Below are 26,188 nucleotides of genomic sequence, written 5' to 3' on the forward strand. Positions count from 1 at the left end.
CATGTGGACAAACAAGCAATTAATGTCACCTTGAGCTTTAGCAGCTTGTGATGGCCATTTGTCCCTTTGTCTTTACATCTTACATACTAAAGATTCATCAAAAATAATACACAGAATACCTGTTATTGAAAATAATTGTTAGTTACAGCCAAACAAACGGCATTGAGGAGAAAATAATCAATGTGTGTTAAAGATAAATTTTATTGATTAAGAGATGACAGTTTGATATAGCAAAAGCAGCAGTCCAGCCTCTTTTGTCATTAAAACAATGTGGTGACAATGATATTATCCTGTGCACAAAGTTAACAAATCAATAGGCTATTGCAATATTTGGTGGAACATGTTACATTTCACATAACCATTACTACAATTACCTTAGGGGTTAATGCACTATGTTATTATAAAATCAACAAACAAACAAACAAACAAACAGACATTTAACATGATAATTAATTGTTGTTGCAGTGAGGAATGATTAACACGATGGATGGAGAAAACCACTTCAAATAAACCTACGTTACTGTAGGTACAGTGCTTAAAAATTCCCTTTCGCAAACATTTGTATCATAGCTTTGTCTACATAGCCCTATTATGCACACAAACATACAGGTGCAGACACTCAGCAAATACAGTGCAGGAAATATTGGTCCTGAGGGTCTGGAGGTAGGTAACAGCAGGAGATTTCAGGAAGGCTAATGCTCCACTCATGCTTTAGTAAAATTACATGAAAAAATTGCATGCAATATTGATACCAAACCATTAGAACTACACTAAGATGCAAAAGGCACAGGAGAAATCTTTCTTTTCCATTGGAGAATCCAAAACTGTTGTTTCTCCACACCTCACATTTCTTCTTTCCTCATTTCAGCTCCAATGCTCTTGTTTTGTTTTTTTTGTTTTTTTTTATAAGAAGTTCAGTTTATCCGAAGTGTAAACACTGCAGGATTCAGAAATGTCTGTGTCTAGTGGTAGTGTGGAAAAGTATTCTTGTGATTTGCTCCACCTTTCCTTATTTCCATCTTTCTTGATCTGGAATTGAACACAGTCCTCGAAGAAATGTAGGCAATCTGTAGCCCCAGGTACTGAAAAGGAAATATTTTTCTCTTCCTCATTAGATGTATTCTGCAAGGAAGGAATGAAGACATATGTTTAAAAAATATTTTGGTCTGTGACATACAAATACTCACAGCTGGAGTGTAGTGCTGTATTACCTCATTGATTGAGTTACGACTAGGGGAGCTCCCAGCTGTTAATCTGTGTGTTTCCTGATTCTCAGCTCTCACAGTTCGAACCATAACTGGAGTATAACCCTAGAAACACAGCAGTGCACATATGGCACATACACACAGACACAAAGCACAATTTAACTGTTTTAAATAAAGAGGCAAAACCTGCCAACTCATTTAATTCAGTTAATCAGCCTTACAGTATGTGTAGGACTGGTCCTTGGGGTCAATTTTCTTGGTGTGACAGGCTGCTGAGAGTGACTGTAGTAGCCTGAGGGCTCAGGGCTGGGCTGGCTGTAGTCCTGTATACACACACACACACACACACACACACACACACACACACACACACACACACACACACACACACACACACAAAGTTTGAAATAACCTCAGAATTTTCGCAAAAACAAAGGATTTTCAGTGGACATTAAGTGTGAAACCCAGTGCCTGCATATGATTCATGAATATATTCATGAATAACATAATACGATTTACTGCACCATATAAAGTAATTTGCTGTTATCATTACTTTAGTTTATTCCTTGGAAAGCACTTTGCAACTCTGTTAAGGAAAGTGCTACACAAATTAAGTTTATTACTATTACTTTATCACTGTGGTTAGCTGTTAAACTGAGCAAATAATGGACTTATTTTTAGACCATGGCAAATTAAAAAATGTATGGTGTTCATAGATTAATTTTCCTATACACACAGCTGTCTCAGCTGGTAGGGCCACTAGATGAAATAAGATCAGGTTGAACAACAAAATCATTACACATAATAAGTACCAGCACAGAAAAATGCAGTGGCATCTCCAGATAGTGCAAGCAGTGGCAAAAGAACATACAGACAAATATAGAGACAAAGAATTGTAGTGAATAAAAAATAAACCAATTGAGAAGTGATAGTAAGCAGGGATTTAACAGTATATACACAAAATTACCAAAATATATGCAACAAAATGTACAGTATAAATGAATGCAGCTATGGTATGTCAGTGTAGAGTAATGTGGTTCTCCTGATTCCTTCACCTGGATGTCCACTCTCGGAGGGTCGGCTGGTGGTGTGCGGTTCCCTCTGAGGCCAGCGATGATCCGCGACAGGCTGCAGCATGGGTAGCGCTTCAAGAACAGGATGACACCAACCAGTGACAGAAACATCCCAGAAGGGACAGTGATGGACTTGAGGAGTGCTCGCCATCTGCCCCCCTTTTCTGAAGAGATTAGAAAAGCAGAAGTGGAGCAGATATTGGGAGGAACATACTGTGGAGAAGCAAAGCATCTAGATACTCACCGATCACTTGCAAGATGGTGGAGGACACCAGGTTGCCATCTTCATCTCTGATTTCATACACCCCATCATGCCTTGAGGTTAGCCTCGCTATGACAACCTCATTGATGCTACCATTCCTGCCCAGGGAGATAAGGCCCCTGTAGCGGATGTCATGGTCTGTTATGTGGCCCTCACGGATCAGCTGCACAGGGCCCCGTGGGGAGGATTCATCAGGATTTCGGGTGGGGGTAAAAATGAGGTGGGCATGAGGGACAGGAAGAAAGAGGGGCAGATTTAGAGACTCCTTGGTGAAGCGGGTGACACTGAAGGAGTGCCCTGCATCCATATGCAGGATCATGAACACAGAGAGGAGTAGGGAATGAAGGAAACATGAAGGTATGAGAGGGTGTCAAACGGAAAGGGAAAGATAAAATATAACCATTACCATTGATCCTAAAGTTAAAGAAATGTATTAGTCAGCTTCTTAAAGTGCTCATCCTCTTGTGATTTTTTTTTGTCTCACCGTGGACAGTGAGGGTGCTGCGGGACAGCACCTTCCCATGTGTGTCTCTCACAGTGTAGTCGCCTTGGTCCACTTGCGTCACTCTCTCGGCCGCCCATACCTTCCCGCCCCGCAGCAGCCGTCCCCGCCCCGCATCACTGGTTCCAGGGTCTGTCCGGTTCCAAAGCACAATGGGCATGACCTCAGGTGAAGCAACCCAGGGAGAAAACTCCAGCAGGGAGCCATGTTCAGGGATGTTGTGCTCAAAGTTCTCCCCATAGTTTCTGTTGTAGGACTTAATGCATTCTGAAACAGGTTGAAGAAGTAAGAGATTAGAGAGGAGATCTGCGGTACTATTACTACTTTATTTGAGTATTCAACATTACTTTGTACTTCTACATTTGACAGATAAATATTGCACTGTTAATTATAGTTGCCGGTTACTTTTGGATTAGGCCCAGAGTTGCAAAATTGTCCATCTGATTCATTTTGTAACCCCAAACGTGAGAACCACTGGACTACACGGTCTAACTGTATATAAAGAAGCTAAAACTAGCTCCACTTCTCAGCTACAACAATGAAATGATTACACTTTCATGCATCAGCATTAACAGTCCAATAATGAAGCAGAATGAGCACTTTTACCTTTCATGCTTGAAATACAATAATAATACGTCCAAACTTTTACTTGAGTTGGATTTTGTACAAGGGGCTTTTACTTGTGATGGAGTATTTTCCATGAATGCATTGGTATTACATTATACATTCAATTTAAAGATAATTTGGCTCTGGATCATAACGAAAACCAGGGACAGACTTACAAAAGAGTGGTAACTATCATACCTGAAACCATCAGACGAACAGTCTCGTAGGTGAATCCAGAGAACAGTTTGATGGCATAAAGTCCCTGATCACTATGAGTTACTTCTTTCAGGACTAACATCTTATCTCTTGTCCACTCGAACCGTGGGTCTTTTACCTGCAGTTGTAAATAGGTTTAGACAATCTGTACACACAATAACAAAACACAAAGCACAGGCACACTTCCACTCACTGTGGTTTTTTCCAGCAAGACACGCTTTGGTCCCTCAGGGTTTGGTGTAAAAGTCACTGTTCTGGATGTCGAGTACACTGGCAGACGAAATTCTTTTCCGGCACACACCGTCTGAACGTCTTCTCTTTCAGCTGTCAAAAGTGGAAAATAAAATCAGCAACCTCTTCTGGGAATATATTTCATAAGCAAAGGATATGTGATGAAATGTGGCCAGCCCAGGATATGTCACAACTAACTCCTTGTGTTTGAGACTAAACCATGCATTTTCTGTTTAGATAACACTCACACCATTTAATAGCAGACACACAACTAGTTTGTACTACTTTTTGAACGCACTGGCTTAAAAGTGCTCCAAGATACAGACAGAAATGTCAAAAATGTTACAATCATCCTAGGTCTCCCCTACAATGGAATTTACATTGATAGTTGCACATGACTTAATCACTGTCAGCTTCTTAGAAAACGAGAAACCTGTATTTATTAAGTCTGTATGTTTAAAACAAAACTGTATACTGCATGTATGTTATCAAAAATAGAGAAACCAATAACTATTGGTTGATAATTTATTAACATTAATATCTACATTATATACCTCACAACAGGATAAACACCAAACGGATTTTAAGAGTTGTTTTCCTGAGGAGTGGCTTATAACGATTATTGAAGCCATTAATTAATAGGCTAGGTGTCTTTATAAAAAGTGGTACTGAAATTATGTTCAAGAACTCACCCACAGCAAGAGAAAGGGCAAAAAGGGTAGTGAGTACGACACAGAAGGACATCTTCCCCTGTAAAGATAGACCAGATTCTTTCATGTATAAACACAGTGGCCAGAGATGCACACACGATTGACGATTGTCATGCACCTTCCTCTGAAAACAAGCAGCCAGCCGCGGGACATGCGATCCTCAATCAACAAGACACACAGGGGGGAGCCCCAAAACAACTGTGATGATGTCTCTGCAGAGCGATGCATGCTGGATACATCCAAAAAGGGCTATTGCTGTCTGGTCCACAACGCCTTGTCCGCTCTTAGAAGTCACGTCCACTCGGGTGTCACAAATGTTTCCCAACATGGACAACATTTACAGCGACACAGCGGGACGTTAGGCCGTAAGTTATTGATAATGTACAAATGATTACGCAGTCTGTGGCGCAGCCAGTCTGAATCTCACCTGCAGGATGTGTGGTGCGAAAATGAAGTTTACAGCTTGGTATTTGTGAATGCTCATGTGATCGAGGGTAAGAGGTTGACAACATCGCGCATGAGCATTGCTCCCCTTCTTAGCTATGACGATGGGTAAATTGTATTCTCAGCAGCTCATACGCAAAATCCCATCCCATGTTACATAATTTTCTTTTTGCCTGTTCCTGAGTGTAAATACGCTATTAGCGCAAGAGAGTGCACGGTTACATAGTGGGATACTCAATGATGGGCTGGGCGACAAGATTAAACCTGAAATGACTCCTCAGGAATTTGCAGAAACATGAGGGCAGATGCTTTGTCACGGATCCTTTTCATGCAGAGAAATGTACTGAAGTTTAAATTTAAATTTGATTTTTATTTATATAAAAACAAGTATTTCAATTTTAGTATTTTGTTATCACAGAAGACCATTACACTTGTCTGAACAAAAGATCTGAATACTTCCTCCACTGGTGACCTTACTAATGGAATCATAACAATTAAGAACAGGTCTACCATAGGTTCAGTAGCATATTGAAACTATGAATGTGTAATTTCCCTTATTTAACTACAGCCCAACCAACATGCAAATCTTTAAAAAAAGTAATTTTACATTTTACAACCCCCTAAATTACATTTCATTACAAATCACGAGGCCTGGCATCTGTGAAGTTAACGCAGAACAATCATTTTGATCTTGGAAATGTATCTGTGTTGCAATTTACTTGGTTTGTAAATAATAATAATAATAATAATAATGATAATTATAAACTTTATTTGTGTAGCAACATTCATGCATAATTGCAGCTCAATGTGCTTTACAAAAAAAAAAATAAAATCAAAAACATAGGTAAATGTGGTGCCTCATCAGAGTGGAACCAAATTGATCTGAAAAAGCATGCACTTTGCACAAAAAAAGAAAGGAAGCAAGAATCAGAAAATTAATACAAACTGTTTTGTTCTCCATTCTAAGACATTTAATCATGTTGTTTATTTAGGGGCCCCAACACAAAAGTACACCTCAGCTTGGCACCACCACTTAATACATGCAAAAAAAGACAAAAGCTGAGCAAAAATTGCAAGATGAATGTACGTGAGACATGTTGAGTGGGGCAAGAGAGGAGGTATTGCTAAGCATGCAAGGTTGAAGGTGTGCTGTTGTTTGTTCCAAAGTACAAATCTTTTGGATGAATGAAGTGAACTGAATCACTTCATGAGACGAAACGATTTCTCATTTCAGTTGAACTCTCAGTTGAGCAAATGTGTGGACAAACACTCAATTTGTTTGCAGAGATACACTTACATGGAGGCCATTCTTTTCTCCAAGCTAACGGCTAATGTAGCTGTAGTGTAGTTTTGTCACAACTGAAGTTGAGTTCAAGAAAACAAATAGACAAACAGTGTGCATGTGGACATATTTTTGGCACAAATGGAACCCTACACGTGCTGAGGTTTGTTGCTGATTGGATGGACACTCAGTCTGCCTTGTTTAGAAGTAAAGGCTGCTATCACTTGAAAACATGAGCACTGCCGTATGTCATCAGAGATCATTTTGATGAAAGGCATATGTGATACTTGATACTCACCTGAGTAGAAGTTAATGCTTTCTGCTTTGTGGCTGTAGTTTCTGTTTTGTGAGTTGTTGTTGTTGTTGTTGTGTTTTCCCATTTGTAGCTGTGATTTGAGATTCATGGCCACCATACAAGTAATAGGAGTAACCCCGCCCTAGGTAGAATAGTAATTGTCAGAGCGCTTGAAAGAGAAAAGCTTTCCAAGGACTGTGGTAGTGGTAAGTTAGTAATTAGTAATAGTGACTTATACTTTCTCGCACAGTATAACTCAAACTCTCGAGCGTTAAACGCCGAGTGAACCTCTCGAGCACTCCTTTCACGTTTTTTCGTTTTGCTTTTATCAACGAGTGTGTAGCACGCAACATCGCCTTCGCTTAGTACAGTCCGTCCTGGAGGAGTACTAACACAAACAAAAGTGAAGAAACCGTAATTATTTCGCAGTGAGTAGACATCTTGTCTGACAGTTGGTTTTGTATATAATCTCCTGCTCGATGTTGAGTTTTTTTCTGGGGTTTTCGACTGTGATAAACATGTTAGGGAACATTTCTTCTCTCTGCAGGACATGTTACTGTTGTTCATGACAGTTTCCAGTCTCTTCATTGGTGAGTGGAGCTCATTTGAACAAATCTACAAAAGAAATGCAACAATGCAGGCTTTACAATATTTGGCATATGGTTTATGTACAGTTTAGTCTAAGCGGCGCTCCACATAAGCCTGTGGGCTCTGTATAAGGTTACAATGTAAAAAAACAAAAACAAACTCCAAATACATGAAAAAATTATCAAGAGATCTAGAAAGCAATTGAGAGATTAATCTGTTAATGTGTATTAAATTAATAAACATCATTCACATTATGTATTACAGTTACCTCAAGATTTTTTTTATTTGTAGGATTTTTATTTTCCCAGTAATATTCAAACCTACAAATAGACTTAGCTGGTGTCCCCCTAATTGAGTTGAAATAGATCAATTAAAGATGAGAGAAAAAATTCTAAGAATTAACTCAGTTAGATTTAATGAAAATCAAATTTACAGGTACTAAGCCTCTTTTATATTTTATAATGTTATATGTCACTCTTTTAATTTAATAAATGATAATATGATAATTAAGTTTTTTCATTTGATTTTATTTACGTATTTATTTCTCCACATATATGACCCTTTTCTTCACTCATTCGTTCACTTATTTAGTTAGCAGGGTCATTCCATGTCAAATCAGATGAAATTGCTAAAGCACTGTCTCAAAAACACCTTATCTGGGAAGCCGTGTTTGGCCTTCAATATCTTGACAGGTTCCTTGTTCTTAGTCTCACCAAACTTTGTAGGATGGAAGACATGTATGCCAAAACCATTAAAACCCTGTACTGCACACCATTTTATTTTTATAAGGCCCTATATTTGGAAGAAAAGTGCAAAATTCCTAAACGAGTGTGATACTGAGGGTACTACAAACCCACATTTTTGCATCAGTATGATATCAATCATTATTTTTCTGCAAATACAACCTTTTGTTACGTTTGTGCCAATATTTGTGGTCTGTACGACTAATGAACCAGAAATTATTATGAATAAAACAAGGCATTGTAGCATAATTTGGTCATTTTCAGAGGACCAAAATAGTGTGTGGGGTAGGAACATAAAAATGTAGGCATACCTCGAAATTGCTTCATGTATGTATTTATGTATTTCAGGATTACATTATATTTATGAATAAACACCCACCACTTATTTTTTTAACGTATGTAGGATAAGTATAGTGACAAACTAAATACCGTAGGCTTACAATTCAAGTAAGGTTCCCTGTCCAAAACGTAATTGCACGCAATCGCATAATCGCACCTCTTAAAAAAGGATGTTTTCAATTTATACATAGGATGCATGTAACCAACATTCACTCGTAGGAGGTAACAATAAAATAAATATTGTTGAAACTTTGAACAAAATCTGAGACAGTGCTGCAACCACTTTCATGGATTCTGTCTCATTTGACACAGAATGACCCAGTAACAAGTGTAGTTCTCATTCAAAATATGATTTTTTTTTGCTGTTCCAGATTTTTGTTGAAATTGAAAATTGCATTTAGCTGTAGTCATAGGGTCATTCAGCCATACATATTTATTGGTTACTGGAACTTTTTTTAATGTGTCTGCACTTGTACCAATTGTGTTATAGTGTCATCATTGATTATTTTGTGGAGACAAATGGAAACAAAAACATGCAAAAATGTTGGTTCATGCATCCACAGCTATTATTTAATTCAAGCACTGACAAAATTATAATTCAAACTCAAGTCCAAATACCTCTGGTATTATATGTACTGTAGTTGTTTAAAGTATGATTTCCATATGTCCTCAGATGTCTTGTTTCTACCTCTACTTTAATATTCTCTCCTCCATCTGTCTTTTCTTCACTTGTATCTTTCTGATTGGAGGTTCGTCCGCTGCTATTACGGAGGAACATCTGTGCTATGGTCGTAATCTTAAAATACCATCAGAGTATTCACCCCCTCTTTTCAGTGGACAGCTGTACTTCACTCCCAAGGAAGGGGGGTCCAGGAAGCTATTGATGGATAAAGAGGAGGTGAGTAGCTTCTGGTGCTGCAATTTTATTGCTGTGACTTCCATTCAAGGCAGGCTCTGGCTTCTGTTCAGATCATGAATCATGAATGGGCCGGTAAATGTTTGTTGTCTTTATTGTCTACCTATTCAGGCAAAGGACCCACGCCTTAAAGTTTCCTATATCTCAGTTCGTTTGATAGATTTGACTGAAAGAGATGAGGGAACTTTTTCTATCTCATTGGATGGTGTTGCACTACACGATATTATCGAACTGACAATTAATGGTGAGAACACTACAATACCACTACACTACTGTATACAATACTCTACTATATGTAAAGGCTCTCTTTCATCAAATGGAAATAGGTATTTCTATTAGCTATGTGCATTATTATTAAGTCCATGCTGTTTTTTTTTGTATGTGTTTCTTCAGATTGTGCTGAGGAGTATGACAGCCATTATGGGTCTTTGTTCTACTGGCGTATTCCTAGAAAGGCTGAATTCCTTGAGTTCACTCCCCTTCGCAGCCGGGGCCAGCCACAGGTCATGTGGAATCGCACCGACCCTCAAACCAATAAGGAAGGCAGAGTAAAGGTGTATAGTAATGCCTGGGAGATGCACGATCTCAGGCAAGCAGACAGCGGTTTCTACAACTTCAGGGGAAAGGACAACATGTTGCTGGACAGGAAAAAGCTTTCAGTAAAAGGTGATGGTAGGAACTTGATAGAAGCTGCATGTGAGCTTATATGTTGTTTATCTGATTAAATGTTCTGATACAATCTGCTCTTTATCAAACACAGAGTGGTATAGATACTACGATCCAATGGTGAACGAGCCCCTGTTTATTGAATATCCTGCGGCTATTACCTTTACCTTGGGGGATGTGACTTTTACATATAAGGGGGACATGGAACCCGAAATCCGACTGAGGCAAACAGGCAACCCGGTCAGAGAAAAAAACTGGAACTTATGGCATACACATTTTATGGGGAGGCTTACTGTCTTGCATAATGGCTTAGAAATTGATCCTGTGGAAATCGCAGACTCCGGCACCTTTCACTTCAGAGACACACAAGGCAACCTGATCCAGACTGTGAATTTGGACGTAAAGCAAGGTGAGGAATACCTCTTTTTTTTTTAGAGGAGGATAGATGTGTTAAAAAATTGTTACTGATATGTCAACATCTCTGCGCACTTACAGGAGCTGCTCCTACATTTGTGTATGTTGCCATTATTGTTGGGATTATCTTTGCGGTGATTTTGTGCTGTTGCTGCGTGAGAAAGTGCTGTTGCAAAAAGAGCTCTTCTAAAAGGGACAAGTCGGCTCCTCAGAGTGCTGCAGCATGTGCTACAAATTACCATGTAAGTACTTCTTCAAATGTGCATTTAAACCAACTGTTTGAAATATGTGTTGCTATTTTTTATTTAACTATCCTTATTCCAATTACAGGATAGAAGTCAACCAGCAGGCCCAAGTACCTCTGCTGCATCTTCTTCAGCTTTCTCCTATCAACCAGTGAATCACCATGTGTCTACACACCCTACGACTACCTTCCTTGGGCCATCAGTAGGTGTTATATAGAGGTTTTCAAAGTTTGGGTTGCACCTCCACAGGGTTGGGGGGGTGGGGTTGTTTTTAATTTATACATTTATAGATATTGATAGATAGATATTGTTGAAAATAAAAAACAGGAATGAAAAAAAAAACAGAATTGTCAAAGTGATATTGGAAAAAATGTTTCCATTCCCGTTAAATTTGCATTTCTTTTTTTTTTTTTACCTTTTTACCTTTCTTACCTTTACCTCAGCCCGAGGTACACATACTGAGAATTCCCTCTAAATGCATGACATAAATCCAGTTATCTTTATAAAGAAAAATAGAGTCATTCTAAGATTTTATGTCCTTTAAAGTCAGACTCATTTCACTCATTGAACTTGTGGAATATTTTTCATTAACAAATGCATTTACCTTTATTTTTTGTTAACTGCTTTCTCCAGGCTGCAGTCAAAGGAGGTCAGGGAGCTGCTCCAGCTCCCTCAGTCGACGCTGATTGTCTCTCCTCGGACCCTGCGCCGAGGTTTGACCTGAAAGCACTGAACCTTTCCACTGCTGCCCCCCTCGGCACAGACTCAACTTTCTGTGACATTTATACCTCGGATAAACTCAACTTTCTGTAAGGAGCGCTGAAAATTCAAGTAATGCAGGGTTGAATTCACACATGGAACACAGCCATTTCACTCCTTGATTTGATTGTGTCAAATACGCACAGTAACACAGACTTGACTCTTGAATCCTCAAGATTCATTGTAAGGTCTTGGTTGAGAGCAAAGCAGTGGGCGCTAGGAGTAATACCAAGACAGAAATCTTTTTAAGTCAATTCCTTCTAATGATAAATTTAGTTTTAGGCTTTTCTTTTCCTTTTTTCCCCAATTTTCTTGGATACTAGAGAAAAAGGCTTACTTAAGTGCTGTGGTCCAAGAGTGAACTATAGGTTATCTGTATGATGTGGAATAAATGTGTTTGCCATAAATATATACATATTAATGTGTTGTTGAGATTCTAAAAATGAGTTCGTGTAGCAGATTTTAGAGACTGGAGACTCAAACTGACTTCAACACTCATGGAGATCAAAACACCACACTTAGCAATTTATGCCACTATTACCAGCTTTACTTACTGTTAAATACTGTATGAATTTTATATGGTTGTTTCACACATTTATCATGTGCCATCAGCTGCACAACGCGTCTGTGTGGATTTTATCATTACCTTTTGTGTGATATGTTTTACACTTTGTAAAAAGAGTAAGTTCTTATCGCATGTTTGTGGAATATATGTACGCTGGAGCTTTTTCCGTAAGCTCCTCTTGTGCCTTGGTCATTAAATCATGAAATATATTTAAAATTGTGACATTTGTAATGTAAAGTGTTTGTCTCCTTTATATGTAAAGACGTGCAACTATACTGCGAGTATCCTGTATTGCCTCTTGAATAGTGCCCAGAGAAAATTTGCAGTAGGGCAGAAACTGCATTGGAACAATAATTTATGAGGTCTGAGTTGACGTATCCAGCATGGGGCCAGCAAAATGTAATTAATACATTAAAACAAAACTACTGGTTTAGTGCATCGGACTGATATATTATTATATATAACATCATTAGATGATTAATACTGAAGCATCGATTTGTAAGCAGCTTGTTGATGCTATAGCTGCTGGAGACGGGGCTACATACCGTTTTATGTACAGGAACACCAGTTAAACCTCAAGGTTTCTGAGATGATTAATGGGAGAGAAAAGAAGGAAAAATAAACAAATCTGATTTCATTTTTTTTTTTTTCAGCTTTGTTTTTGGTGACATATTGGTGAAGTCAGAATATAATCAAAATTATTAGGATTCATTGTCTGTGGATCATAAATGAGTGGTGGTGGACCGACATCACCATCCTTGACGCTTTGGCGCTAGCATGGTTAAACAAATACAACATTTTGACTTGATAGAAAGATCAACTACAGTCAATTCCGACAGTACTTAAACGCACCACGGTAACGCCCTGTTGGGCGGGCTCAGACAGCGCTCCCCACCCGGTCAAATAACGACTATAATAACGGTACAAAGCGAATATGTGCATTGTGCATCTCCTGTTTTAATAAAGTGAACGTATTGAAGTATTTTTACTGGCAGGACTATTTCGGAAGAAAAGTCTTGAAGAACTGTAAACATCGTGATCGATACTGACTCGGGGTTTGTATTTTAATCACGCAAATGAGGCTAGTGTTGCTGTTGCTGGGTGCCTCTGTCAGCATGGGTAAGTAAAAGTGTAAAAATAATGAACCCTCCTAGAAGGAGACTGCTTCTAAGAGATTCAGCAGTGATATTATATCATTATATCTCTGGTGATTTACTATAAAGAGTACAATTTTGAGGTATAGATATTTGATTATTTTAGGAAAATATTTTATTTCACTATATATTTAACAGCTGTGGTTAGTTACTCTGATTTTATATTGAAAAAGCATGATCAAATTATAAGATATGCATTATCATTGCTTTAAAGGAACTGCTTACCCACTGTTTTGAGTTTGGTGGCATATACAGAGCTATGTATGCTTGGATTTATGTAAGATCATGAATTAGTCATTTGTCCTGCAACAAAACTAATAGGAGAGCTCCTGGAGTCCTCAAAGGTTTCTATGTTTAATAATGTTCTTCTTATTATTTATTATTATGTGGCACAAGATAATCATTTGTGCAAAAAATATATTAGACTAAATTCTTGCCTTGGGGTTCCATAATATAACACTCAATGGGGTCGTTTTAGGTACTTTAAATAGTCAACATTTAGCTAAAAACACTTGCTATTTTTACTTAAGTAAAACATCTGCATCACCAAACATCATCTTCATTTGTCAGGCCGTGGGACAACAAGTATGAGGACATCTGGTCACCCTGTCTCCTCTACTCCTCTACAGCACCAACAGTGTGCAGCACCAGCTAACATTAGCTTTGAAAGTTTGGAGTCCGTTTTCCGGAGATTTTGTGCTTTATCTCTAAACATTACTCATCCGACTCCTATCATCTGTTTATAACTGATGTTAGTGTAGGATTATTGTTGTCCCCCACTCACTGCCAGACCTATACAGTAACATTACAACATTACTACTAGCTGATAACGATATCATGCTTCATAAATCCTGTTTCATAAAAACATAATGTTATAGTCTTGCATAGCCAGACCTATCTCCATACCTCCAGAGTCAAATATAGTCTATAGTCTCATGTATATAGTTATATATAGCATAGATGCCAGTCAGTCATATTCAGTCCTGTTTGTGTCATGTCACTGTTTTGACTGCAGTTCACTTAACAGCCAGTGGTATCAGTATACCAACAGTTTGCCCTGATATGTTACACATATAGAACCTTTAAAAGTTCTTCCAGATTTGACATTTCAATGCATTTTAGTCAAACATAAGGAAATGAATCATGCAGAAATATAGGTGCATGTTCATCATTTAGAAAAACAAGGTATAAAAAGGGCTCAAAAGATGTCAGGCAATGTTAACATGCATTCATAAGGTTTGTACTCTGTTTTTTGTCGGTTGGACTCTCTAGGCATCTCAAATTACAATGAGGAGTATGGGAAAATACACAGGATGAGGCTGCATAGTAAGGTTCGCTTCATCACATTCTTCCCCAAGTACAGCTCAGATGGGATGATCTTGTGGAAACGTGAAGACCTTCTACCCAGTGAGGACAGAAGGCGGAAAGTGATGGGTGTCTACTATGTTATAAGCAATTTAACCCAGAGAGACAGTGGCCGCTACGTAATGAGTGACAAAGATCAGAAAATACTGTCTACAACGACCATTGAGGTGACAGGTGAGGACCCCTCCTAGTTCTTAGTTAAGCTAATTTCCTTTCCTGGCACTTCTTTTTGTCAAGAAACTGTGACTGTCACACTGCTTTTTGGTCATTTGGTTTAAAACATTTAAGTGTAAATTGCCATAGGTATCAAGACAAGACCTTTTCTTTGGACTCTAAAGTATTAACAGTAAACATAGTATGAACTGTGAGACTGTCAGCTGAGGGTTTTATTTGTGTTAGTGTCAGTACTTTACTTTGGATCAACTTGTTTAAGGTTGAGACTGAACACGATCATGTCTTATAACTGAATTAAAGTGAATACTTAACAATCAATTTCCTTACTACTTCAAATAACTTACTAGCTTACTCTAACCCTATATCCTTCACAAAGTACAGCAGCTGTTGTCAGCTGCGATTCACTGAGTTTAAAAGCATCAGAAAATGTCTTTAGAGACCACTCCTTCAGCATAATCCACTTCTCTGCCGTTCATCCATATGTACGCTCACTCATTGACCAGCCTGACGAGCCAGCCTCTGCCACAGCTTTTGGTCTAAATTCATTGTAGTTCACTGATTGTCTCCCAGATATGTCTCTCAAACAGTAATTTCTTCAGTTAAAAGACGGAAGAACGATGTGCAAACCAAGATGGAAGGAGTGTATGTAACAATATTTTGGAAAAGACCCTTCTGATGTGAGCACATGAAATTTATCATTATTGGAATCTATTGTAATGGACATAAATAGTGTGCTGCAGGGATGACATATTTTTGTAGGGCAAAACTGGAAGTTAGCGTCACACTGGTTCCCTCGACAAAAAGCTGAAAGAGTAAAACGTGAAAATGTCTTATTTCAGGCATCTATCCAAAAACCCATTCAAAAAACCCATCGACTTCGGGACGAGGGAACTGGAAGTGCAAAAATGCTAAAATAATTTCTGGGTTTTAGGACTCATTCCTGCAGCACTCTTATTGAAATGAATGGCTTGAAATTTTGAGAAATTTGATTATTTGCTTTCCTGCTGAGAGTTAGATAAAAAATGGATACCACTCTAATATCTACACAATAAGTAAGAAGATACAGGAGACAGTTAAATTAACACAAAAACTAAAAATGGGGAAACAGCCTGTCCAGAAGTAACAAAAGTCGCCTACCAGCTGGCTCCTCTCTCACTGCTGCCCAATCACAACGTGAAGCGAGTGTGAAATCTGATTTTTGGAAAGTTCAGAGGCTTACAGAGATGGTTGGACACAGACCGTCTTATATGACGTCGGAAAGGTGTGAGCCATCCTACACGCAGTTCAGAGAGTGTTTTGTTTTGTTTGTCTTGTTGGGGTTTTTTTTTGTTTTCTGGGGAGTTATGTGCAAGTCTATAGTTTGAATTTGTTGCCTTTAGACAAAGCCAGGTTGGTAATTTCCCTTTGTTGACAGTTTTTGTGTATTTCCCAAAATGTCATTTATTCTAATAAACCTGTTCCTTTAAGCTGATCACAGCTGCCATGCTGTGTGAAAGACAAAACTAGAACTTCACACCAAGAAGCAAGACTGCATAGGATGAGTGTTTGGTACTCACGATTTTGGATGGAGACGCTTTTTAATATCCTCCTGTCTTGTGCATCTTCTCTTCCAGAAAGCACGAGGTCTTTTACACGGAATCCTGGTCAAGAACTCCGCTTCACTTTTGATCTGGAACCAAGCTCCTGCAACATTTACTACTTTCCAGACAAGAACGATGGTCTGAGAAAGCCAAAAATAGTTAGTGAAGGCAGGTTGCAGGAGGATTTGGGTGACTTTGGTTGTGGAGGGTTTGAGCTGTTAAAGCCATGTGGGATTTTAAAAGAGTTACTCCAAATGTCATGCAGTGGACACTTTGAGGTCAGAGATCAGGATGATGACAAGGCCTTGGTGGTGCACCTGTATATGGAGTGTGAGTAACTTTGTGATTTAGAAGTGTCCGTTATTGAATTGGCACCTTGTCATAAAAAGTATTCCAGCTTTTCCAGCTCTTACACATATCTTATATATACACTATACTTATCTACAGTCTGGTAATATTTATATATTAATATAATTTCCACTCAATTTATCTGTTTTTTCTTAATAATCTTGTGGTCTATAATTGTAATAAATTGTGAAAAAATTTGCATTACAAGTTCCTTGGCTGACATCAGCAAATATTTGACATTCTTGCAAATCACTGAATTAATCAATCACTTTTCTGCCAGTGGACTAATCGATTAAGAGACTTATTGTTTCAGCTCTACAGGATGAGCCATCTCACCTTGTTATTGCCATTGGTGCTGTCCTCGGTACAATTTTCTGCTGTTGCTGCGTGAGGAGCTGCTGCTGTGGGAAAACCTCCTCCAAAGAGGACAGCTCCGAGACGGCTGCTGTGGCTGCTGGACCTGCTGTGCGTTACCATGAGGTGAACTCATTAAAGTCACTTTAAACATTGTGTGTGTACAAGAGTGAAAGGTCCTGCTGTTGAGATCATACGTTCCTATTGTGCGTCTGTTTAATCCAAATTGCAGAATGACCATGAGCCTGTGGCACCGAGGCCAAACCAACTCAGTCGGCCCTCAAGGACACACTACCCTGCTCAGCCTCCTCGAGCTTCGACTGGCCCGTTGGTAAGTGTGTGTTGCAGCTCTTAGAAAGAAGTTCTCCTCTCTTGTTGTCTCAACACTTGAGCTCTGTCTGTTCTCGTCCCTCTCCACTACTTATATGTTATGTGTCTCTTCACTCTGCAGATACACAATCCTCCTACAGTGAATGTGCCACCTGCATATTCTAAGGTATGACCTGCTAGCTATATCAGTCTGAGAATACACAAACACACACGCACGCCCGCCCGCCCACACACACACACACACACACACACACACACACACACACACACACACACACACGCACGCACACACACACACACTCTCACTAACATACACGGATCAGCCACAACAGTTACCTGTTTAAATGTTACGGCTGGTCGGTGTGAACTGTCCATAGTATTTTTCATCTTCTGTGCACTGACCAAAGTGGGATGTCTTATATTGTAATCACAATAACCAAATGAAACCTTGGTTGAGACGAACAGTGGCTCTCCCAGTGTGTTACTTGGGCTAGTTAATGTTTCTCCAGAGTGTTTCCACTTAAATCTTTATTGTCAAGAGATTTTCACCACCAAAAGAATTCACGATAACAGTATTATCGCGATATTCATAGAAAATTTTTAATTTAAATAAATAATTCTTGCAGCTACTCATCTTTAACTTTGTTTATTGTGTGTTTTGTCTCCTTTTCAGCAAATGAATTAGACTCAAATATAAATATCTTACAGTAACTGTGATTCAAAAATTGCAATTATACTATGTATCCAAATATCTTCATCAATTATTTGGCATGAATATTCCCCATGTTGCACATAAACAGCAGTGGCCGCTAATATCTGTATTTTAGACTTAATTCAGGCAGTTTTGCATCGATACGAGAGCCGGCTTGTGATAATCTGATGCTCTGATAGTGACGTATCTGTCTTTTTCTCTCCAGGTGTCAGCTCCAGCAGAGCAGGCAGACGCTCCAACCGTCCCTCTATATTCTGATCCTGCGCCGCGGTTTGAACTGAAGGGGATGACCTTTCCCTCTGCTTCCCCACTCAGTTCAAACTCAACGTGCTGTGATGTTTATAACTCAGACAAACTCAACTTGCTCTGAAAGCTGAGATTTTTGAAAGGTACACTCAAATTGGTAAACTCACCCATTAGTGTGACATAAAAGGAAAAGTTTGACATTTTGGGAAATGTGCTTCTTCTTTCATCAGTGACTTCAGCTGCTGGCTGCAGGTTCATATTTAACATACAGAGATTGCTCTTCTCAACTGTCAGTATGAAAGTGAATATGTGCATTTCCCAAAATGTTGGCCTACTCTTTCAGCATGTATACCATTAAAAAATAGATAGTTATGGTGTTATTTACACTAATTTCCTATGCCTCACAAGTCTCACTTAAAAACAGTGTAATGAGCTCATCAGTAACACATACTACTGAGTGAATAGTTTTCTCATAACTGCTGTTCTGTCAAGAATACACCATCTATTACAGACCATCTTGACTGTGAAGAACTTTTCAGGGAAGATACAAACATAAAGTGGCCTGCAAAGCTTGCTATTAAAAAGTGGTAGATCTTCTTGTGCTTGTGTGCATGTTACTATTCTTCATGCACATTTGCTTAGCCTTTGGAATCTAGTTAGTCTTGTTTGACATGAGATAACATAAACGATTGGTGCATGCGTTATAGAATATAGTGTTGAGTCATGTGAATTAGACATTAGACTGATATTTATATAAAAACTACGCGTATTGTGAAAAATTTTTCATTTGCTCAGGCCAGCCCCACCCACCCACCCAACCCACCACACACCACCCAACACAACCCACACACCCCCCCACACACACACCCACACACACACCCACCCACCCACCCACCCACACCACCCACCCACCCCACACACACACACACACACACACACACACACACACACACACACACACACACACACACACACACACACACACAAATGTTTACGTCTTATTATAGTGATTGAGATAAAGAAAATGCCGGCACTCACAGTGGAATAGTCTTATTATTTAATAAGGGGCAATTAACAAATGGGTTTCAGCTATAAGCCATCATCAGCGTTGATAATGATGAAATGCATTTGTTGATGGCCCCATATTAAATAATAAGACTATTCCACTGTGAGTGCTGGCATTTTCTTTATCTTGTTGACTCAGCTACGACCTTACACCCGGTACAGTGCTCAGGATTTGGAGCTGTGCACGCTGCCGCTGTTTACCTTATTATAGTGATTGTTCGACAACTATAAAATGGAGAGTGGAAAAGTGGCACGAACACACCTCTACACCTCTGTGCCGCACTCTGTGCCTTAAGTGCACTGCTTTAACTCAACATTAATCTGTTACTGTATTTGTTACTTTTTTTACAAACACACACACATGCAACACACTGAATACACTTGACTATAGTTGCAATATGCCTCTGTTTGCATGTCTCTTACCTCTCACATGTACACTACGCACAACAGCACTTTGAGTTTTAATAATTACAGTACTCATTCATGCCTTAGTTTATGATTGTTGTGTAAATATGGTAGAGTGGGTTTTTATTTAAGGGCTAACTGAGTCTTTTTTGAAAACTTGATATGAAAAGTTGTGACAAGTGAGCCTCCTGTGTCCGTACCTCAGTGTATTTGTACGTTGCATCAGGTGCATTAAACGTTTTTACATAATTGTGTCAGTGTTTTCTTGTTTTCGTGTCTTCACAGACGACATCATTTACTTCTGATTCTGCGACAACCCTTCCGCACCACTACGAGCACCACCCACCGAACATGTCCCTACACAGCCAAAAGCTTATCCAAGCAGATACATTCCTTACACCGCACCAACTGGTTCACAAAAGAAACAGTGAGCAGAAGTTTAAATACGACTGAGCCTTTTGTGTTCCAAAAAAGTAAAACTACAGAGCCACAAATCTGTTTGTTGTAACAAACAGTAACCAATTCTCTGTAGACACATTTGTTACTCTCAGTGATCCTGAAAATCCCTCCAAGTTTACTAGCCCATGCAACCTGCATTTAAAGCTGTCTTTGTAAATAGCAACTAAATATAAACTCAAACCTGTAGCCTCAACATTCTGCACCCAATAGCAACAAATACTGATATTTGTAGATTTGAGAAAAATGTATTACAACTACCTGATAAGTGCATCAAACAACCGATGATTATTAATCCAAGAATTAAAAATCCAATAACTGAGATAGTTGCAATCACATAATTAGTAATCTCTGAAATTTGGATCTAAGATAAGATAATATTACAGTATCACTGAAATCACTATTATCTGCCCGAGACACATTCTGTAGCTGTGGAGATCATAAAGGACAGCTAGAAAAGTGACAACGTGTGCAAGTTCCAAACAAAACTGGATGTGCAAAAAATTAATTTCACTTTTATCCGTCTACTTTTAAGATACAGAGCAATTAACTTAGTGCACAGGTGACTTGTTAACAAACATCTGCTCATTTATATATTCCACTGACCTGAGATCAACATAAGCATTTATTTTGAGTTGTGTTTCTGGTGCTTTTTCAATTAGAGCAGCTGCCTGGGAACAAAAATGAGGCTATGAGAGCGGCGAGAGTGAACCAAAACAACGTGCTGAAAGATGCTATAAAGCTCTGTAGAGCCGAGAGGGAATAATTCTCTGTGGTATTGTCAGTAAAGGCTATACCTTTCACAAGACGCGGCCATTTTATCCTTTGTTATTCTAAATATATCAATCCTAGTGGCTTTAAAGTCAAATACATTATTCACATACATTTTCTCATATTACGTATTTAATTTTGACAGTAAGATTTCAAGAGACCAAATAATGATTTTGTAAATGTGTTTCGGTGTAGCATCACATTATCATCACTGCTATTCTTTGTCTCTGTGATGATGCAGAGAGTTGGTGACACAGTGGGACAGTTAGTTTCGCTGTGGATTCATATCCGGCCCACTTGGCACTCCACTACAGCGAAGTGGGGGGGGGGGGGGGGGGTGTTAGTAAGTTGTGCTGGTACAGGGTGAGCTAGCAGTACTGATACTTCTGGCAATGAGGTCAGACTGTTCCACTTGGCTGGAGTGGCAGTGGGGGTGAACATTGTTGGTGCGAACCTAAGGATCAAAAAAGCTTCCAGCTGACTGAGCAGCAGGGAAGCAACCAGGCGAAGGGAGACTGAAGAGGCTGTTGAGAGACCACAGGTCGGCCTGGGTTGAAGATACCATTTTGGTCATGGTGAGATGAAACAGAGATGTCAAAGTTGAGACTGGTCACTTGATACTGGATTATTTCAATGTCCTGATAATGTAATAATAATTTAAGTGTCAAGTGTTGTCAACTGTCCACACAGATATTTTTAGTCAGGGTAGCATCATGGCTGCTGTGTAGATGACGAGGCCAGTCAGTCCATGACTTTAGTTCCAGACTAAATTATCTCAGCAACTATTGGCTAGATTGCCATGATATTTGTTACGGATAAATGGTGCACACAGTAACCCCTTGACTCTTCCTCTAATGTCACCAGCAGCTCAAAGTTTCTGGTGAATTATTTCAACATATATTAGATGGATTGTGATGGAATTACAGCCATGCACAGTTCCCAGTGAGTGCAGCCTAATAACTCTGATGATCACCTGACTTTTTATCCAACACCACAATAAGGTCAAAATTTTAATTTGTCCAGTATGACCAAATTACTGCAAAACTGATGACATCAACTGATCCCATCAGCCTCAGTTGTACTTTAAGTTGAGTGCTATGCTTCATCAAGGAAAACAAAAAGAGCATTCCAGATTAAAAGTCCCAGAGATTTATTTATTTGCTTAATAGTTTGACACACACATATAGAAACCATGAATATTACTGTTTACTTAATCAATATTACCATCACTGTGTCCATCTTTACTCCTCTCAACCCTCTCCCATCACTATTCCCCTTTCCTCTTCTCTACTGCCTTTAGCCGGCCCTCCAGGGAGCTCAGTCGGTTTTCCACTACACCCGACTTTTCAGACGCAGAGGTGAGAAGAGTCAGCAGGACACATACCAGCACGAGGCCGGCCAGTCGGACCGCCGTGGTGTCTGTAGAGGCAGTCTTGTCAGTCACCATCAGTCCGAAAAGCCAGAGCGCCAAGACGGTTTTCACTATCCAGAACACCCGCCTCACCACCGCAATCAGCAGACGGAAAACGATGGTCAGCACCCAGTAGCCAATGAGAGCCACCAGGCCCCACTGGGCGACGGCAGTCACACCCTCTGGAGTGAATCGGGGCAACGTCAGTGCAGCTGTGGGAGGAGGAAATCCAGTTTAGGCATATTTTTCACAAGGAATAAAGCCAGTCCCACAGGAAGCAACAGGACTAAACGCTCTAGCTTAAAAAAGGAGTGGCAGACAGATTGCCCCGAGGGAGAGGCAAGACTGCATATTTTCACTTACACTTCAAACTTTCATTGCCACAGATCCTCTTTTACCCCAGCAGGCAATTTGTAGGGTTAGGGATTAGGATTAATTTACACCTTTACACATACAGGGAGGAAAAAATAGAGCATGCAGAAAAGCATAAGCACTTACTCAGTAGCTTGCTCAGACACACAGACACACACGCACACACGCACACACGCACACAGGGGCCATTGTGGTACCCACCATCAAATCCTGTGACCTTCAGGATCTCTGTGACGTAAACAGCAATGACATTCAGGCCGCTGGCAGCTCCTTCAGCCAGGAATCGGATCACCATCTCAAGAAACTGTGGCGGTGCGGAGGAAGGGTGGAGACATGTTTTACTTTGTTATTATGCAAGGTAACAGTGAAGAGAGGCAGCATTCTGATGGCATTAATAATCATGCAGAGAGGTAAGAGGTGCAGATTCATGTGCACAGCCAACCATGGCTCCAATGTGCAGACAGATACAGTGTGATTCATAATGCATGTGTATAAAACAGCACGGCTGATTTACAGCGGCTGCTGGTACAAACTGGATGACTGTATTAAAAGAGACTGCAAGTGCTGCTGAGGAGCACCTTATGATAGAAGAAGTGCTGTATTGTTGACTTGGACAAAACAGCTGTGCATGTGAGCGACAACTGGACAGTGCCCTTCGCTATTCCTGTACAGCCTCTATTCACCTCCCCCCAAATCACACACACACACACTGAGAGAGAGAGAGAGAGCGAGAGCGAGAGCGAGAGAGAATAACCTCGTCCAGCAAGGTCAAGGGTAGCTCAACAAGTTGGACAAGTATCTTATCTGCACCTGTTGCGCTACACACTGGCATGTAAGTGAAAACTGTCCAGCATGTCAGAGCATGAGTCAAGCATCTGTCACTCCACATCAGTGTGTGTGTATCACTTAAAAACACACTTAATCATTTACTGCTCTGCATGATTCTATGAGGCTCGCTTTCCAAATGATAAGCCTTACTGTTAAAAGGCAGGTTTGTGAAGCCACGGGTGTTTCAGATTCTAATGATGCAACTTACAAAAGGACAATTGCATTTGTATAATTTTCCAGCTCTTAAATCACTTGAAAGGACAACATTGCGTAGTGTCTTTATGTGATCCATCTACTACTAATGCTTCAAAGCTGACTTGAGGATTAAATTTTGTAGACAAACGGCATAGAGCGTGCACATCCAGAAGACTGACAGAAGACCTGCACACTGCGCTGACAGCTCCCAGTAAATATCATAGATGCCAACCAACGATTGTGAAGAAATGTTGCCCAACTAGATTACATTACATTTTACTGAGAGCTATAGGTGCAGTGTGCAGGTCTTTTGTCTATCTGTTTGTCTTGAGGATTAAATTACAAAATTATCACAAAATGACATATTTTTACTCCACTTAAACTGGGTTTTCTCACTAGAAACAAACATACAGAATCAAATTCAGATGGAGTAAGGCTCTATTTCAAATTGTGGGACTTAAATAGTCAATTTCTCATCCAAGGATCATGCACACACCCTATATTTTGCATTCACAGATACCAAACTGAGTCATGTCAACTATTTCCGCTCAGATATCAGCTTGCCAACACATAAAAAGAATCTTATCACTAAAAGCTCACAGGTATGGTGGCCTCTCATGCAAATATCTTCATATACAAACACACTTATGGCCTTGTTCGTCAGGACAGCTACGCTCCTAATCTCTAATAACTATGCCACCCACATGAACTAAACAGAGCCACATGAGAGGATTCTGTTTAAGGGACCATGTCGGGTCAGACTAGATGGAGATAGCCAGAAGTTTCTTACCATGGCCACTTTATAGATGTTCTCCTGACCAAGCAATGATTCAAGATACAACACTGCACTCTGGGGAAAAGGAAACCACAGCAGGATGGAGGCAGGGGGACAGAAAAGAGAGAGAGAGAGAGAGAGAAAGAGTGTGTGTGTGTGTGTTTATGGGTGAGAGGGATGCAAGGATATAAGAAGACATGAAATGAGGGCAGGGAAGATGAGGGGATCAGGAGAGAGATTAACAAGTTGAGGGGCATGGGGAGAGGAATGTGCGTGAAAGGTGAAGATAGGGATGAAAGTTGAGGGATAAAATTAGTGACCAGATAAAGTTAAGCATTGATTAAGAATAGTGACAGAGCAAACAGTTAAGTTAGACCACAGTATATTAACAATTAAAGAAAAAAAGATGAGTGTAAAGCCACTTCCCGGAGCAGGAAGGAAAAGTATTAGCCAGCGGTGCATCTCCTCTCTGTACCTCAGCAGCTGACCGCACTACGCCGGTTCCCAACACTGACTCCGCGTAGCGCTGGACCTCCTGGCAGGTTCCCACGATCACAGTGCGGAGGGTGACCGCCGGTGGGCTCTCCCCGGTCGGCTTGGCCTGCTCAGCTTCAGCTCCAGCCCAGCCCATCGTCAAGCCAAGCACCAAGACAGAGATGGTGAGGAAAAGGCGAGGCATGGCACATCCACCGCGCCCGCAGCAAGACGCACAAAAAGTCATTGCAGGAGATTTAAGAACAATGGAAAAAAAAAGATTGTGCTTAAAAAGTGTATGTGCTCAGGTTAAGGCTGCAGTCCAGAGCAGGTTGAGCAGCTGGTGTTCAGTGTCTCAGACAGGATTGTAAATCAAAGACTTAAAAATGGCTCCTGGTGGGAGAAATCATAGGTTACAGAGCGTTTTTAAATCAACATGCTGCAGTTCACAATGGGAGGAAAGAAAAATATAAGAACCGCGCCAGCTTCTAAAAATGTTAACGCACCGACTGATTCAAGTGTCCACTTTGCAAATTAGACTAAATGTCTTGGTTAAAAAAAGCCCCGGTGTCTCAAAATGATCTAAGTATTTAATTATAAACTTTGGCAGGGCTGCAAATATTCACTGTAAGACCGCTCCGCTCAGTCAAGGACACTCCAGCATTTACAGAGGCTATATTTGGTAAGAACCCGTTAAAGGCTTAGATCCAGCAGTGGTCGAGCTGATGATTTGTCAAGATGCAGCGGAAAGTTGTTAATAAAAAAAAGATACAGTAGCAGAAACGTCTCCAAAAGTTTTCCTGTTGCAGCTTTACGCGTTAAAGAAAACGGTAGAAACGCGGTGACGTTGAGCTGGCCACGAGTCTCCTAAAGCCTCTTATTTCTGCTCTGAGCTCCACACCAGTCAGGTTTGGTGTTCCTTTGTCTTTGCGCTTGCATCAAAAGCACTTATGCGATGGATTATGTTGCTCAACCTTTTTTTTTTTAAGAAAAAAAGCTCCCTTGTCGCTGTTCCCAAATGGCACTCCCTTCCTTCTAGCGTTTCTAACGACTGTAACCAGTGTGCACACACGTCGGGAAGAGGAGGAGGAGGAGGAGGAGGGGGAGGGGGA

At 40.0% G+C, this 26,188-nt stretch overlaps 3 protein-coding genes across 5 annotated transcripts; 1 reads left to right on the forward strand and 2 right to left on the reverse strand.

Annotated features, from left to right (window-relative positions):
* Positions 1–177: 177 nt before the first annotated feature.
* LOC111226482 lies at positions 178–5,282 on the reverse strand. The gene is made up of 10 exons (XM_022751659.1): positions 5,233–5,282; positions 4,788–4,845; positions 4,058–4,188; positions 3,847–3,982; positions 3,025–3,309; positions 2,523–2,837; positions 2,261–2,442; positions 1,427–1,528; positions 1,212–1,310; positions 178–1,122 (listed from the first exon to the last, which is right to left on the reverse strand). The coding sequence occupies exons 2-10, from the start codon at positions 4,837–4,839 to the stop codon at positions 904–906; spliced, it is 1,521 nt and encodes a 506-aa protein (XP_022607380.1). The 5' UTR covers positions 4,840–4,845; positions 5,233–5,282; the 3' UTR covers positions 178–903.
* On the forward strand, positions 4,841–12,280 carry LOC111226483. Of its 2 annotated transcripts, XM_022751660.1 has the most exons (10): positions 6,991–7,032; positions 7,163–7,254; positions 7,374–7,416; positions 9,246–9,394; positions 9,524–9,656; positions 9,806–10,078; positions 10,173–10,487; positions 10,574–10,734; positions 10,823–10,939; positions 11,371–12,280. In XM_022751660.1, the coding sequence occupies exons 3-10, from the start codon at positions 7,377–7,379 to the stop codon at positions 11,548–11,550; spliced, it is 1,368 nt and encodes a 455-aa protein (XP_022607381.1). In that variant the 5' UTR covers positions 6,991–7,032; positions 7,163–7,254; positions 7,374–7,376; the 3' UTR covers positions 11,551–12,280. The 2 variants fall into 2 exon arrangements, with proteins under 2 accessions (XP_022607382.1, XP_022607381.1); XM_022751661.1 differs by lacking the exons at positions 6,991–7,032; positions 7,163–7,254 and adding an exon at positions 4,841–5,170.
* A 9,874-nt stretch (positions 12,281–22,154) lies between these two features.
* LOC111226467 (transmembrane protein 109-like) lies at positions 22,155–26,118 on the reverse strand. 2 transcript variants are annotated; one of them, XM_022751635.1, is made up of 4 exons: positions 25,078–26,118; positions 24,618–24,677; positions 23,006–23,108; positions 22,155–22,644 (listed from the first exon to the last, which is right to left on the reverse strand). In XM_022751635.1, the coding sequence occupies exons 1-4, from the start codon at positions 25,321–25,323 to the stop codon at positions 22,289–22,291; spliced, it is 765 nt and encodes a 254-aa protein (XP_022607356.1). In that variant the 5' UTR covers positions 25,324–26,118; the 3' UTR covers positions 22,155–22,288. The 2 variants fall into 2 exon arrangements, with proteins under 2 accessions (XP_022607356.1, XP_022607358.1); XM_022751637.1 differs by lacking the exon at positions 24,618–24,677.
* Between the last annotated feature and the right edge of the window lie 70 nt (positions 26,119–26,188).

Source organism: Seriola dumerili, unplaced genomic scaffold (assembly GCF_002260705.1).
Source record: "Seriola dumerili isolate Sdu_G_001 unplaced genomic scaffold, Sdu_1.0 BDQW01000160.1, whole genome shotgun sequence".
In the NCBI taxonomy this organism is placed as follows: Eukaryota; Metazoa; Chordata; class Actinopteri; order Carangiformes; family Carangidae; genus Seriola; species Seriola dumerili.